This window comes from Eleginops maclovinus, chromosome 20 (assembly GCF_036324505.1).
Source record: "Eleginops maclovinus isolate JMC-PN-2008 ecotype Puerto Natales chromosome 20, JC_Emac_rtc_rv5, whole genome shotgun sequence".
Classification (NCBI taxonomy): domain Eukaryota; kingdom Metazoa; phylum Chordata; class Actinopteri; order Perciformes; family Eleginopidae; genus Eleginops; species Eleginops maclovinus.
In genome coordinates this window covers 19,571,161-19,586,861 of record NC_086368.1, presented here as the reverse complement: position 1 = coordinate 19,586,861, position 15,701 = coordinate 19,571,161, and the positions used below count along the sequence as shown (strand labels likewise).

General features: G+C 41.2%; 1 protein-coding gene across 2 annotated transcripts in view; it reads left to right on the top strand.

Annotated features, from left to right (window-relative positions):
- Positions 1 to 15,701, top strand: part of iars1 (isoleucyl-tRNA synthetase 1) — a 50,734-nt gene that overhangs the window by 23,606 nt on the left and 11,427 nt on the right. For both annotated transcript variants that reach the window (XM_063911076.1, XM_063911077.1), the window contains exons 14-25: positions 602 to 728; positions 2,477 to 2,550; positions 4,617 to 4,811; positions 6,589 to 6,675; positions 7,300 to 7,383; positions 8,914 to 9,058; positions 9,258 to 9,378; positions 9,827 to 9,918; positions 10,329 to 10,406; positions 11,106 to 11,227; positions 12,831 to 12,933; positions 13,352 to 13,435. In XM_063911076.1, the coding sequence (XP_063767146.1) occupies positions 602 to 728; positions 2,477 to 2,550; positions 4,617 to 4,811; positions 6,589 to 6,675; positions 7,300 to 7,383; positions 8,914 to 9,058; positions 9,258 to 9,378; positions 9,827 to 9,918; positions 10,329 to 10,406; positions 11,106 to 11,227; positions 12,831 to 12,933; positions 13,352 to 13,435 (1,312 nt within the window). The remainder of the gene's footprint in view (positions 1 to 601; positions 729 to 2,476; positions 2,551 to 4,616; positions 4,812 to 6,588; positions 6,676 to 7,299; positions 7,384 to 8,913; positions 9,059 to 9,257; positions 9,379 to 9,826; positions 9,919 to 10,328; positions 10,407 to 11,105; positions 11,228 to 12,830; positions 12,934 to 13,351; positions 13,436 to 15,701) is intronic.

Sequence of the window (15,701 nt, the reverse complement as noted above, 5' to 3'; positions counted from 1 at the left end):
TCTGTAGGTCCTAAAAAGCATTGAGAAATATTAACCACTCATACATACTATAGATTGGTTTGCTCTCATAGGGGCTCTCAAACTGTCGCTACTGCCTACTACGTTAGCTAGAAGAAGCATCAATTTATAAAGAGCAAGTGTAAAGTTTAAAGGAACATAAATAAATGTATAATTTGATGTATCTATCTATGGGTACTTGTATATTTATGCCATGTATCCCGAATGCATATTTACAGCTGGCAGGTACTGAAAGAATGAGGTTATATCCAATAATTTGAGGCCACTGTCCCTGCTGTTTTCTTTTGTATTTCGGGACTTTAGATTTTATGACATGAACATTAAAATGCAATCTACTGGGTGTGGAAAAGGTTTTTAATGTGTACGTGATGAACCCTGCAGAAAATAAACCTGGTTAAATTGTTAAAAAGTCCAAGTTGCAAAAGGCTGTTAAAAGAGATTAAAACAAGAGTTGATTGCAATATTTGTCTCTGGCAAATGTTGATTTCCCTCCTACATACACACCTGAATATTGTTGTTAAAATCATCTTTATCATTTTTAAGAATAACTAATTCCCAATTCATAATATCTCTGTCTCTTCAGGGTTCCAGAGTTTGTGCGCGAGAAGCGTTTCGGGAATTGGCTGAGAGACGCACGAGACTGGGCGATCTCCAGGAACCGTTACTGGGGCACACCGATCCCTCTCTGGGTCAGCGACGACTTTGAGGAGGTCAGGAAAACACACAACCACACACTTGTTATGCTTTTAATAGAGTTCTTAATGCTTCTAATGTGTTTTTGTACTCTGCGGGGATCAAACAATTAGTCTGTGTCATGACCAAATACCAAGACACTTGCTCTTTTCTCAGGGTTGGCAACACTCACGAATCAATAAGGGCAGAGCATGCAAGAGCATAATTGAAAAGTTGAACATAACTCTCACTTTTATTAACTATTGAAATAAGTCTGGGAGAAAAAGTCTCTCCAAAAAGAATTTTAGTCTGCTGCAAGTGTTCAGAAATCCATCTCCTGAGTGAATGTTTCCCACTGACCTCTTTTTGACACTCACATGATTTAGCATATGTGGACCTTATTCTGTGTGAAGGCTTGTGTTGGAGACTTCCCATCAGGGTGTTTCATGGTGAGTTGACCATGGTGTCAAACCAGAAAGTGACTCCGCGCTGCAGTCAGAGTCAGCTCCCCTCAGGCACCATTACCGAGTGACTCCGTAAACTCAACCCATGAATGATTCATTAATGTAGACAGCAAATAAACACAAACAGAAATGTGTTGGTTTCTCTTCATGCCAGTTAAGGCGACTTCATAGATCCTCAAGACAAACAGCGATCAGGGGGAGGAAGGGAGGGAAGATGTGGAAAATAAGGGGAGGAGGAAGAGGGGACAGCATAAATTAGCCAAGGAAGAAATTGAGGAAGTGAAATACACAAGAAGGGGTTTAGGAGGAGGGCAATGGAAGATGAGAAGTGAGGGAGGAAGATAAATGGAAGAGGATAAAGAGGCAGACCGTGGAGAAGCCAGCCAGGCTGTATAACATTCGCCTGGTTATGGGTGTTTATTGCCAAACCTGCTAGACTGAACTGAATAGAGATGTCAGAATTGGGTTGTTTGAGCATTTGAGAAACGAGGTGTTGGTCCCCTGGCTGAAAGAGGGACAGCCAGCGACCTGCTTGCTGGAAATAGCATTGTGACTGTTTCCAGAACACTTAGGCTCCCTGGTGCCTCTTTCACACACTCCTCAGCGGCTAATCACACACGAAAAACTGAAGATGTGAGCGATGTGTGTGCATCTCTGCGTGTGGCAGTGTGATCATTCTACCTCTGTGTTGTCTTTCTCTCTGTTTTCTGAACATGTTTCTTTCTCTATTGTATTAAGAAACTGTTGTTTATTGTACTTGTCCGTGGTGCATCAGGCTGTATCTGGGCCATGTCACCTGGTGCTCTGGTTAAACTAGAGCAGAGCCTACAGGTTAACTCTCTGAGGAGGCCAGATAACACACTTAACCATACTGTACTTTCTATGGGAAAGTCACACAGTGTGTAAAAGTAGGCCTACTTTTAAGTTATGTTGAATTGGGACACATATTTGTATCAGTAGTAAGAATTGTTCACATCCTGTAGCATACAGAATTCTTTGCAGGTTTTAAACAAATACTTTTAAATAAGTGTAGGACTGGCTTCAATTCCCATGGGTTTGAAGGAATCATTTAAGTTTCTTGCCAAGAATCCTCATATTGCATTAGTCCACATAATCTTTAAAGTCCATAACACGTATTACAAAACAAACCTTTTTACTTGTTCAGTGTAGCTCCACTGATACTGGGTTTTAGAGGCCAACACTTCAATGGATGCATGGAAGAAATCCCTAAATCTGTTATTAAAAAATGTTTTGAAAATGTCTACCTGAATGCTGTTTAGGACTTTTCTTGCTCAAGAGTGTGTTGTGTGTTTCTCCGTCAGGTGGTTTGTGTAGGGTCCATTGCTGAACTCGAGGAACTGTCCGGAGTCAAAGTAACTGATCTGCATCGGGAGAGGTGAGTCACTGATCCAACACACAGATTATCAGGCAACCACCTGAGCATGTACTCAGTGGAGTGTGACTGCTGTGGTACTGTGATACCCTCAGTGTGTGTGTGTGTGTGTGTGTGTGTGTGTGTGTGTGTGTGTGTGTGTGTGTGTGTGTGTGTGTGTGTGTGTGTGTGTGTGTGTGTGTGTGTGCGTGTGCGTGTTTACATGGAAAGATACACTTACACTGTATGTGAAGTTCAAGATCAAATGTAATGAACACTTTTTAAAAAAAACAACCAGAATGCTGAAAAGGATCAAAAACCAAAGGCGCTACAGCGCAGTTCTACACAATGAAAACCCAGAAATGACCCAGGCTCCCCAAAAATATGCAACATACAAATAGTGCAAGAGAAAATGAACTTAATAGTGCTAAATAAGTTCCAAAAATGAGTCAAATAGAACACCTTATACTCTAGTGCGGGGCGGTATGATCTAAAGGTTGTGTATACAGAAGTGCATATGTATAAATATAGTATATCAACAGAAAACTATAACAGATCTAACATTATTTGGACTATAAATACCAAATAAACAAATATAAAACAAATTAACAAAGTAAAAGTAAAAGATTACAATTGGTGGTGAACAAAGATAATGGAGTGTGTATGAAGTTGTTCGTGTTACATCTGCCCTCGGCCTCTCTAATGTGACCTGTCAGCCTGAACCAGACGTGTGCTGTGAAACACAGATCACTTTACTCTTCCGCTCTTCTTCCCTAATTACCTTTAATCACTTCCATGGGTTTGGACATCTTTAATTGATGGGGGAGGAAGAGGTCGAAGAAGGAGGTTTGTCCTACCCCTATGTTTGGCCTGTGTGTTTACAGGGAGCTTATTCCTGACTTCTAGACAGGTTGACCTCTAACTACAGTGTAGTTTGGGCAATGGAAATATTATGTCCTGGGTTCCTCCAACAATGCAAAATAAATACTGTAAAATAGTGCAAGAGAAATAAGATGAAAAATAGAACAAGACAAAATAAAAACATTGCTTTTTAAAATAATGAATATATGTGTACGCTGTAACAGATGTGATCTATAGCATAAAGCACACTCACTTTAGCAATCCTTAAAATTAAAGAAGAAAGTACTCAAAGAAAGAGACTGATTAGCTCTGGAGCAGTTAATTAGATGTTTTAAACTGGGTTTGTAAAATATGCAAAGGATCAATTTAATGCTAAAGATGTATGTATCTCTTACAACTCAGTGGGCCGAAGCTTAACCAACATTCGCAGAGATGATGGCTCGGCACGCATTGCAAAAATGATAGCGAAATCTTAACAACACCCCACACAATCTTAAACTACTCAAAATGTACTCAGCAGTGCACTTCCTTTGAGAAAATGACTCCTTAACACTCTCCCTTTTCTAAACGGGCCCAGGAGCAGAGCTCTCCGCAGCAGAGTACTGCAGCGGAGCAGCTTTAGTGGCCAACAGCAGATTATTAGAGGTGTAATCTGCAGTTTAAAGGCCCGAGTGCTAATAATTCAACAAATGCTTAATCATCTTTATGTGGATATACAGTATATATAGGATATGATGTTAATATACATCTAATGGAACTTTCCAAGCACAAGAATATAAACTACATTTAGTGGGCAGCTTGACAATTTATAGGTTCATCTTTTTTCCTGATACTATGTAACCAAGAAACAAAGATTGTGTCCATGGGCTTCATATATGGAGTCGGTATATGGAGTAAATTAATCCATGTCCGTGTGTCTGAACTTTAGTTTTTCATCCAAAGCAATAACCAAGCTTATTCTAGTGGGTGTCAGCACAATGTAAGCGCCACAGTCCTTTTCTTAAACCTTGTTCCCTGAGGGGAAAGATTAAACAATCGTTGCTTTGGACTGCAGCCAAACAGCCTATAGACCCCTGTATCCAGATAGTGTACAAAAAGCTCCCGTGGCAATAATAAAACCCTAAAATAAAACAGACCTGGTCAAATTGTTATTGCTGCCATTTGTCTTCAAAATTGTTCCTTATTTTTATTTTTTATTTCCCCGTTTTGTTCCATTTTGCTCCGACCAGCATCGACGGTCTGACCATCCCGTCCCGCTGTGGTAAGGGGGTGCTGCGCAGGGTCACAGAGGTGTTCGACTGCTGGTTTGAGAGCGGCAGCATGCCCTACGCCCAGGCCCACTACCCCTTTGAAAACAGGAAGGAGTTTGAGGACACTTTCCCAGCGGACTTCATCGCCGAAGGCATTGACCAGACAAGGGGGTGGTAAGCATCGGAAGAAAAGAGAGCTGGAAAGAGGTCAACAGATGAGTAGGGACAACGAGACCTTCCCTTCTGGGTTCATTGATGAAATTGAAAAGACAGAGCTTGAATTGAATGCATGGACACAGATAAAATCACGAGTGGTGTTCTAAAACCCTGTATCATTTATAGTCTTTGTTTAATAGAGAAGTATCAAATCAGGTTTCAAGGTTTCAAGGTTTTATTGGTCATATGCACAGCAGATACAGCGTATATGTTGGCAATGAAAATCTTATGTCGCGTGCTCCTCCAACAACTCAACATGCATGGTGCAAAAGATAAATAAAGTAGTGCAAAAAGAGAAGAATATTTACAATATTAACAATAAAGATTTGAGGATGTGAAATATATACATATGTGGAATACATTGAGAGTATTTAAATACTTTACACTGTTGAATGAGGAGGTATGGACAGATGCATATATTATGTATAGCAGATGTATATGGCAGATATGTACAATATATAGATATGTGTACTATAAACAGATATGTATGGCAGATGTGTATAATATATATGTATGTGTGTACTATAAACAGATGTGAGTAGACATTCACACAGCTCAGGAGTTCAGTAGTCTTATAGCCTGTGGTATAAAACTGTCTCTGAGTCTGGTGGTCTTGGTCCGGATGCTGCGGTACCGTCTGCCAGACGGCAGCAGACAGAACAGATTGTTGCTGGGGTGATGGGGGTCCTTTAATATCCTACCGGCCTTCTTCCTACACCGCTGGGTGTAGAGGTCCTCCATGGATGGCAGCTCCGTCCTGGTGATGTGCTGAGCAGTTTTCACCACCCTCTGTAGAGTCTTACGGTTGAGGGCGGTGCAACTGCCATACCAGGCGGTGATGCAGCCAGTCAGGATACTCTCGATGGTGCACCTGTAGAAGTTGCAGAGTATCCTGGAGTCCATGTTGAACTTCCGCAGCCTGCGGAGGAAGAAGAGCCGCTGTCGAGCCGTCTTGGATATGACCCTGGTGTGATGTGTCCATGTCAGGTCCTCACTGATGTTTACCCCGAGGAACCTGAAGCTGCTGACTCTCTCCACAGGAGTCCCGTCGATGGTGATGGGTGTGTGTGCCTCTCTCTGCCTCTTCCTGTAGTCCACAATCAGCTCCTTTGTTTTGCTGACGTTGAGATGGAGGTTGTTGTCCTGGCACCAAGATGTCAGGGCTCTGACCTCCTCTCTGTACGCCGTCTCGTCGCCGTCTGTGATCAGGCCGATGACGGTCGTGTCGTCAGCAAACTTGATGATGGTGTTGGAGCTGTGTGTGGCCACGCAGTCGTGCGTGAACAGGGAGTAGAGGAGAGGGCTGAGCACACAACCCTGAGGGGCTCCGGTGTTGAGGGTCAACGTGGAGGATGTGATGTTCCCCATCCGCACTGCCTGGGATCTGCCCGTCAGGAAGCTCATGATCCAGTCACAGAGGGCGCTGTTGAGCCCAAGGTCCCTGAGCTTAATGATGAGCTTGGAGGGCACAATGGTGTTGAATGCTGAACTGTAGTCAATGAACAGCATTCTCACATAAGTGTTCCTCTGGTCCAGGTGGGAGAGGGCAGTGTGGAGGGTGAGGGAGATGGCATCATCATCATGGCATCATAATGGCAAACGACCGAATAAAAATGTATAGTTTTAATTATTCTATAACTTTTTCTTGATTCTACTGCATACAAGGATTACATTGTAAAAACACCTTTACCTTTACCCCTGACCTTGTGTACTATAACCTTCTATCCTCCTGTAGGTTTTACACCCTGTTGGTTCTCTCCACGGCACTGTTCGGCAAACCGCCTTTCAAGAATGTCATCGTTAACGGATTGGTCCTTGCTAGGTGAGGTTTATTAACAAACCCTTCTTCCTCATCTTCCTTTAATTTGCAGATATAAATCATTTTGCTTAAATATAAAGGCTGATCTGTGTTTTTCTTACTGTCACCCAATGCTGTGCAAAGATCAAAACCAACAGTGCGTCTCTTTGATACTTTCCGATTACTAGTCACTTCCTAAACTCGCCATAGCTACACAGGCAAAACTCAATAGGGGTCCATGTTTGGTTCAAGCCTTTAATTGGATTTGTTACCATTTTATTTTATTTTTTTTTAAAACAGGAAACGGCAAACTTTATCATTTCTGTCACTTTCAAACATTTTGAGCTATACTCCTTTTGTATGTTTCTTTGTGTCCTTCCTCCTTGACCTGTCCATTCATTCCCTATTTTTCTGCTGTTTCTATTCCCAGTGCACTCTGTGTGCCGTAACATTTAGCCTTAGAGCTGCTCGACAATAGGGCGATTTGTCCTCAGCCCCGGGGTCTAAATGCAGCACTGTGCTCGCAGGTCTGCTGACCTGGAAGGACTTGACTAATTTGAATACCAAGTGCATGGTTTCTAACGTGCACTTTTGAGCATGCATGCGTGTGGATGTGAATTAATGCCTTTGCTTGTCCCACTCCTACAGCGATGGACAGAAGATGAGCAAGCGCAAGAAGAACTACCCGGATCCGACACTGATAGTGCAGCAATATGGAGCCGATGCCCTCAGGTTAGCTTCGTGCTCCAATGTGTTTCTGATGCTTGAATGCGTGTGTGCCGGTGGCTGGGTTCTGTTGGTTAACTTACCTTATGTTATTAGCAGGCATGGTTTTAAAAGGTTTGAAACGCTATCCACACTTATCTAGGCTCTTTCTTTGTCCCACAAACAGAATAGACTCACGCATACTGTACACACACATTCATATACATGATGTTTATACAGTCATTCAATACATCATACAATCGCTCCCTCGCCCTGAGCGTTGAGTGCCATGGCCATATGGTCCTAATGAATAAAGCACTATGCAGTTTTGCCATATGCTCACACATATACTGATGAAGAGTGAGCTGCAGAGATAAAAGGAGAAATGCTACTATTCCGTTTTAATGCTCTAAAATATGTATACATGTACATACAATAATTCTTTTGTGCCTTTTTAAAACTTAACTCGCAGTAAAGCTGTTATGGTACAGTGAGTTTCTGAGTATTTTTACTCTTACAGCTGAACCAGTGAGACACTAAAGAGTGTTTTGTCAGCTACGGTCCAAGTTCATGTAGGCCCATTTTGAGCAGCCCAAAGGTATTTAACTACCTGATATTTCTGACTGTTCTGCATTTTATTTTGTGTTTTATATCTTAAGATTTCTATTAATATCGCCTTGGGTTGCCTGAAGTTGCATAATGTTAGCCTTCTTACAGAATTATCCTCAAAAACCTTTTCTTACCATTCTTTCCCAGCGCGTTGACGCCTGCCACAAACTATTACATTGATATGCGTTATTCTGAATTTCTGTCATTTCAACAGTGGATTTAATTGGATTGAAGAGAAGAGATCATTTTTTTACTGAAATCCTGCTTGTAAAATAAGGCTTGGCCCTAATATGTTGTGCAGAACATATTGATGATGGACATTTAGACTAAATGGTGAATCTAACCCGATCAAGATATGTCTGACAGCTAAATATCTTTCATATCTTTCATTGCTTGCCATTTATTGGTGACAATAATAATGCTATAGTGATCATGTAACGAGTTCACCCACTTTGAACATTCTCTATGCATCTGTATGAGCAACATCATTATTCAAACCAACATTTTGAAGTTGTAGTTTTGTTAAACATGGAACAAATTGACCTTTTTTTTAAAGCAAAGATTAGCTCTTCTTGCTTTGTTTGCTGTCAGATTACAGTTTCAGATTTGTTATATTTTCTTGCTCAGACTGTTTAAACAACGCGTTGATACACAGATGTTTCTGAGTTGTTGTTGCCATTTACATTTTGAGTCTGAATGTCCTTTTTTCCAATCATTCCAACAACACATGATTCCAGCACAAATGCAAATTTCACAATGTTTACACAAACAAAACACAATTTATGTATTGGTCCTCAAAGAATTTCTTAATTTGAGTGGAGCACTTACACAAACAGCCTCACTCATTCATAGAAATCTCCAGTGTCCACACCCAGCAAGTTATTACCTGTGCACACATTGAATTAAAGCAATACTGCCACACACACCAACAGCTGCCCCTCTTTCCAGACTGTACCTCATCAACTCTCCTGTAGTGAGAGCAGAGAATCTGCGCTTCAAAGAAGATGGTGTGCGAGACGTGTTGAAGGATGTCTTCCTGCCGTGGTATAACGCCTATCGCTTCCTGGTGCAGAACGTACAGCGGTTACAGAAGGTAATGAACAAATTCCCTTTCTACTTTCCTTTAGCTATTCTAAGTCTTATATGCACGACACTGATGGTAGGCACATTTTTTTTTACCTACACTTCAATTCTTTTGTGCATCCTTGTTGATAATTGTAATGTGTATAAATGAAACGTTCCACTGTGTGTTTGTGTGTGTGGGTGTTAATGCTTCTGTATTTGTGCGTCAGGAGGAAGACATTCAGTTCCTGTACAATGAAAGCACGGCTAAGCAGAGCAACAACATCATGGACAAATGGGTTCTGTCCTTCACACAGTCGCTCATCCAGTTCTTCAAGGCTGAAATGGAAGGTCAGTCAGTCAGTCAGTCAGTCAGTCAGTCACTCATTCCCTCACTCACTCACTCTCACTCACTCACTCACTCACTCACTCACTCACTCACTCACTCACTCACTCACTCACTCACTCACTCACTCACTCACTCACTCACTCACTCACTCACTCACTCACTCACTCACTCACTCACTCACTCACTCACTCACTCACTCACACACTCACTCACTCACTCACACACTCAAACACAGGTGTTATTATTTGATATAGACAATGGCTAAACAATAGGACCTAGATTCTAGGTCCTAGACCTATGTGTGTATGCTTAATATTCATTTTTGCAAAACTATATATCTGTCTGATACCAAATTTTCCATGATTATTTGAGTGTTTCCCATCAATAACCTACAGTCTGGGTGCACCCACCACATTCATTTGTGCAATTGCCTTTAATACATTTTTGCAGTGTACCGCCTGTACACCGTCGTGCCTCGCCTGGTCAAGTATGTGGACATGCTCACCAACTGGTATGTGAGGACCAACAGACGCCGTCTGAAGGTGAGAACACAGCTCCGAATCAGTGCCTGTTTAGAGTTAACATTGTTGTTATGTAAGGCTGATGCAAGGTGAAGCTAATGACTCAAATGTATGCATTCCCAGGATCTGATGAGTCATATAATTCTATAGATGCAGACGATGCTTCTTTAAAGTTTATTTCCTGTGTCTTTGTTGTTGTTTTGTTAAGCTCATACACACAGTTAAAGGGAAAACTGATTTAAGCTACCCCTAAGTCTCGTCATCATCCGCAGATATTTTTTAGCTATCAGTTTGTGGCGCTCCCGGTCAAAATGTGGTCGACTTGAATTGGGGATACATGCGCTGATGCGTGCTTAGGCACTTTAATCTATTTACTGTTCCAAGGGGACTGACTCTTTGTGTTTGTGTGTGTCTGTGTGTGAACTTTGTAGGGAGAGAGTGGCACTGAGGACTGCCTGTGGGCGCTGGAAACCCTCTTCAGTGTTCTTTTCTCCATGTGCAGGCTGATGGTGAGTCATTGTGTGTGTGTGTGTGTGTGTGTGTGTGTGTGTGTGTGTGTGTGTGTGTGTGTGTGTGTGTGTGTGTGTGTGTGTGTGTGTGTGTGTGTGTGTGTGTGTGTGTGTGTGTGTGTGTGTGTGTGTGTGTGTGTGTGTGTGTGTGTGTGTGTGTGTGTGTGTGTGTGTGTGTGTGTGTGTGTGTGTGTGTGTGTGTGTGTGTGTGTGTGTGTGTGTGTGTGTGTGTGTGTGTGTGTGTGTGTGTGTGTGTGTGTGTGTGGTGAGAAATGAGATTGTATGTTGGAAATTTCATTTGTTGAGGTTTTGCTCTGTGTATGCAGAGCACTAAGAAATAATGCTGTTATGGAAGAGGTGTGCTTGCATGGCTATGAATTATGCATGAGCAGTAGGAGTTTTTATTTATAACACATTAAAGATGTTTGCATGGTAGGAGAGATGCACGCTAAAAGCCAGTTAGCCTAACCTGAATCAATACAGATCAGCTGTTAGCTGCACACATTAATTAGCCGTGGTTGAAATGGAAGGGAATTACCTCAGAAATGTACCTGCTGTTCCATTGAGGAAAAGGAAATACAGTTAAAATGTGTTTTTAGTCTGATCTTTAGAGCTACATTTGACTTTTAGACTTTATAACAAAGAATGTAAATGAAATACATTCCACAGAGTCTAATAAGCTTCTGTTCTTATCCTCAGGCTCCTTTCACACCTTTCATTACGGAGATGATGTACCAAAACCTGCGTCACCTCATTGACCCGGCATCTGTGGAAGAGAAGGACAGCGGCAGCATCCACTATCTCATGCTTCCCCAAGTCAGGTAAGAGAAATCCTTCAACAAAGCAAAAACTATTGAACGCTTTGTGCCACTTATATTAAAGAGAAAATATACAAAAGTGCCCTGTGAATTGTTGCCATCAATTAGGCAAACGTGGAAATTGTGAAGGTCAAGGGCACATGAGGAGGGGGGGCAGAGAGTTGAAACACTCTTCTCGCTCACAGAGCTGAGCGTTCCCTCTGCTCCCACGCTCCAGCCCGCTCTGCTCATATCTTTCCCTGCTCAACTCAGAGCCTTCACACCAACAAATATTTAGTATAGCAGAACCTCTCTTGGGATAAAGACATTTTATCAATTTTGTAAATCTTATTTCAGTTCATTTTGACTATTAATTATACATATTCTCACATCAGTAACGAGCACCTTTTCTAGATACAATGTAGATCACATGTAACGGAAAACCGAGGTCATTTGGTTCTCTTCATGTGTCAAATGCATGTCTCTTTTTTTCCGAGTAGTATACGTTTACTGTTGATGCATTTTCCACAGCAATAGGGAATTGGTTCAAAGCAAGAAGACATATGCAACAACTACATTCAAATCTTTGTGCACATCCTCTCTCATGTTCCCTCCTATCTTTACTAAAAGCAGCTTAGCCCTATTTGTGGCTAAAAACTGTCGCTACCATCTTTAGAGCGTCATAAGAGATGTAGGGAACAGTTTGTGCTTTAGTTGTACCTTGGTGGCTGATCAGCTTCCTTTAATAGCTGAGAGGAATTTCTAATTGCATCATCTTTAACTAAACAAAAGTTCTGACATGATTCAATATCCATTTGATTAAGCGTAAGGCAAATAGTTTATGTTATAATTCATATAATCTCCCCTGTCACTTCGGCAGCACTCAGTGCTTTATTAGCAGCCTGTCCTTCCTGCTGCCGAATGGGACTACTTCACCCCCCCTCCCAAAGGTCAGCCACCAATCAAGCGGAGGAAGAGCTGCTCCTCAATCAGTTCATTAAATGATTGGCTGTCCCTGGAGTCCTCTCCTCTCTCCTTTTACTGCACTGTTGTGTGCACACATGGGGAAGCAGCCTGCTGGAGTAAAAGAATGAGCGTAGTGCACATACACACACACACGGTCTGTGTTCCTGCACACAGTTAAGCGAAGATAGCTATTATGCGTGATTATCAGTGGCTGTGCAGCTCTAATTTGAATTCAGAGGTGAAAGTCTCACTGTAACTTATTAGTGGATGCTCCTGAGTTAAGCCGGGGGTTCTGAACTCTGTCTTTATTTAGATGAACCTTGTAACCTTCTATTATACATTTTCCTCTACAGAATAGCAATTTGAGTTTCTAAACCCCTGAAAACCAGGATATGGTGTCCATTTCCTGTGAGTTATTGCAGAAGTTCACCTACACTCCCTAACAATTTTCACAGGATACAAAATAATTTTCCTTTGAAGATCGGTTAGTTGGTAGTTCCTCTCATTCCCCTTTATCGACATATTACACAAGGCAGCTTGGACAGGTGGCACCCTCCAGTTATAATATATCCTGCATATTCAAATGCTCATACCCAGGCAGTGTAACACTCCTTATGATTCAGCCATTGACACATTTTCTTTATTCGTCTCTGTTTCTCAGGGAGAGTGTGATTGACAAGCGCATTGAGAGCGCCGTCTGTCAGATGCAGTCTGTGATCGAACTGGGCCGAGTGATCCGGGACAGGAAGACCCTTCCCGTTAAGGTAAATCTTTAACCTTACTCAAACCATTCATACAATCCAGTGTAAAAGATACAGTAAATTAAAACACCAGACCAAACATTTGTATTTATTAGACTGTACCTTTCTACAAAATGTAGAAAATATCTAATACATTACTTTCTCACTGGATCCCTTTCAAAAATGTTTATTTATATTTATATAAAACAGCATTGATGATGTTTCTGTTTCTGTCTTGCCTTTTTAAGATCCATTATCAGCTTCAAAAATTCCAGTCAAAATCTTATATTATCTTTACGTTTCCAGGAATTTCTCTGGCTCTCTAAATGTTTTTCCTATAGCTTTAAGTGTATCTTGATGTGCCGTGTTTATTACAACAACCTTATTTTTGTGTCTTGGTGCTGGAGCTATTGACCCTCAGTAATATTGGTGTGTATTTCAGTACCCATTAAAGGAGGTGGTGGTTATCCACCAGGACCCAGAGGCTTTGAAAGACATCCAGTCCCTGCAGAAATACATCCTGGATGTAAGTAAATCTAGAACACTTTGTGTTATGTATATTCTGTGATCATTTATCTGGTCTTGAGTCGCCTTGGTATTACAGTGTAATTTTGCCAGTTCTCTGCTTCACCGCAAGAAGTCTTTCTTCTCATCTTTCCTTTAAGTGTCTTTATTTTCGTCTGTTGACTGAGCTTTGATCAAGTTAAAAAGAAACCTCTCCTAGAACCTCGTATACACTAAAAAGCCAGTGTACTTGACAGAGGGGGATGTTCAACAGAGAGCGTATCTTCACACAGCGTTTGTATCTTCAGCTGTAATTGAAATGTCTGTGCTTGGTTTAATTTAAAAGGGGGAGGAGCAGATGCCTCAGAAAATGATCTCACATTTGATCTACTCCAATTGCCACACATTCAAACCCTTGATCAAATATAATATGTAGACACAAGCAGCACATGGAAACTCTATATTACTGTTAATGTCTCACAGTCATTTGCACCATTTGAGTGTACGCTACTTTTCTAGTTCTCACAAACAGAAGCTGAAACTTGCACAAATGTAACTTTCCGGGTAAGGTTTTTCTCTGTTTCTTTCTATATTCAAATTGTTTTCATAAAAACATCATTGGGTGTCAACGATGTTAAGTGCACTTTATGTAAAAGAATCAGTGTGTAATTATGCACCAGAAAGTGAAAATTATCTACAATAGTGTGTCTGGTCCTTTCAGGTGCTGTCCGAGGGACTGTAAAAATGTCTTCTCAGACAGTAGACAGACTAATTGTTGTAGCCTTTCATTGCAGGAAGCTATTAAACTGACATTATCCCTTTGTCTTTGATTTTCCACCAACAAAGCCAAAGAAGTCAATGCTGGTACACAGATAACCCCGCTACTCGCTTAAGTAACAATGTTTCAACCTTTTTGATGCTTTGCCTGGAAATGCTGCTGCCTTTGTTCTCGCCGAAGCCACGTGAAGTCTAAATAGGTCCCAAGCTGAGAAAATTACTAATGAATTTTAGATGGAAGATTGATTCTTTCTCTTGTTCCCATATGTTGCTGACCAGGAAAATTGACAGAACATATAGAGATAAAGGATTGGGTGGGGAAAGGGCTTCTGTTGGATCCTGCAAGATTAATCGTAGTCGAGCCACTTCTTATCTCTCACTCTGTTTCATTTCTGGTGAGGAAAACATTTAACCTTGCCGGCTTCTAGATACTCTCCAGTGAACAAGGTTTATTCAACCAGAATTGCCCAGGGAAGAACCTTCAAACTGTCTTACTGTGGATGTGGTTAGAGTTGAGCTGAGCATTTAACAGTAGGTAAAGTCTAGATTTCATGGTGGCTTTTAGTTAGATCATGTTACTGTTAATCTATTATTGTTACTATTTAGATTGATAACATTCTTTATACATTATTACCGTTTATTTTAACACTACTTCAATGTGCACCAAGTGGGCATCTGTTGTTGTCTGCTGGCGCTCTGACTGGTTGATTTCACGGCTGACTTGCTCTCTGAGTGAATTACATTTCTTGATTGTCCCTTCACAGCACATGTCTGAAGTAATTACAGTTTTTAATTTGACTCCTCCAGGATGTAACAAAGCATCAAGGCTAGCTCAACTTCTAAAGAGTAGTTGATACCATAAGCATTTATTTCATTGATTTGACCACTTTAATGGCTAGTGCTGAAGTCTTAACTTGCCAATAAAAAAAGAAGATGCATCAACTGGGCATTTCATACCAAGCAGCGGCGAATCCTGAATGCTGCCGTTTACATTTTTATTGTCTATTTCTTGAGGAAAAACATGAATTGCACAAATTCTCTCCACATTTGAAGGGAAACAAGTAGAGTAGATTAGCAGTTTATGGTCAATGACCATTTACATTTTAGGTTGGTCAGCTCTTCTTTGCTGATAAGCTTTTTGATGACTCCTCTGTCAGCTGAACGCAACATGTTCATCAGGAATATCAAATGAATCGCGGTTTTATTTGACAGCAGCCTGGATATTATGTAATGTACCAACATCTCTGCCAACACAAACAAAGCCATATATGCCCCCAAGATATAAATGGTTGTTTTCGTTGACCTTTGCATTGATTCACTCCTATTTTTCCTAACCAAGCTCAGATCTAAACAGAAGCTACTGTTTTCGACACCACTCTGCACGTGTATTAGTGAGACTCTACAGCAGCTTAACTGCTCTCTGTCACCGAGTTCACAAAGCTAAAACTAAGTGGCACGCTTCAGTTTGGTTGACTGAGAGGAGCTGTGCAAGGCCGGCCAGAGTGAGCATC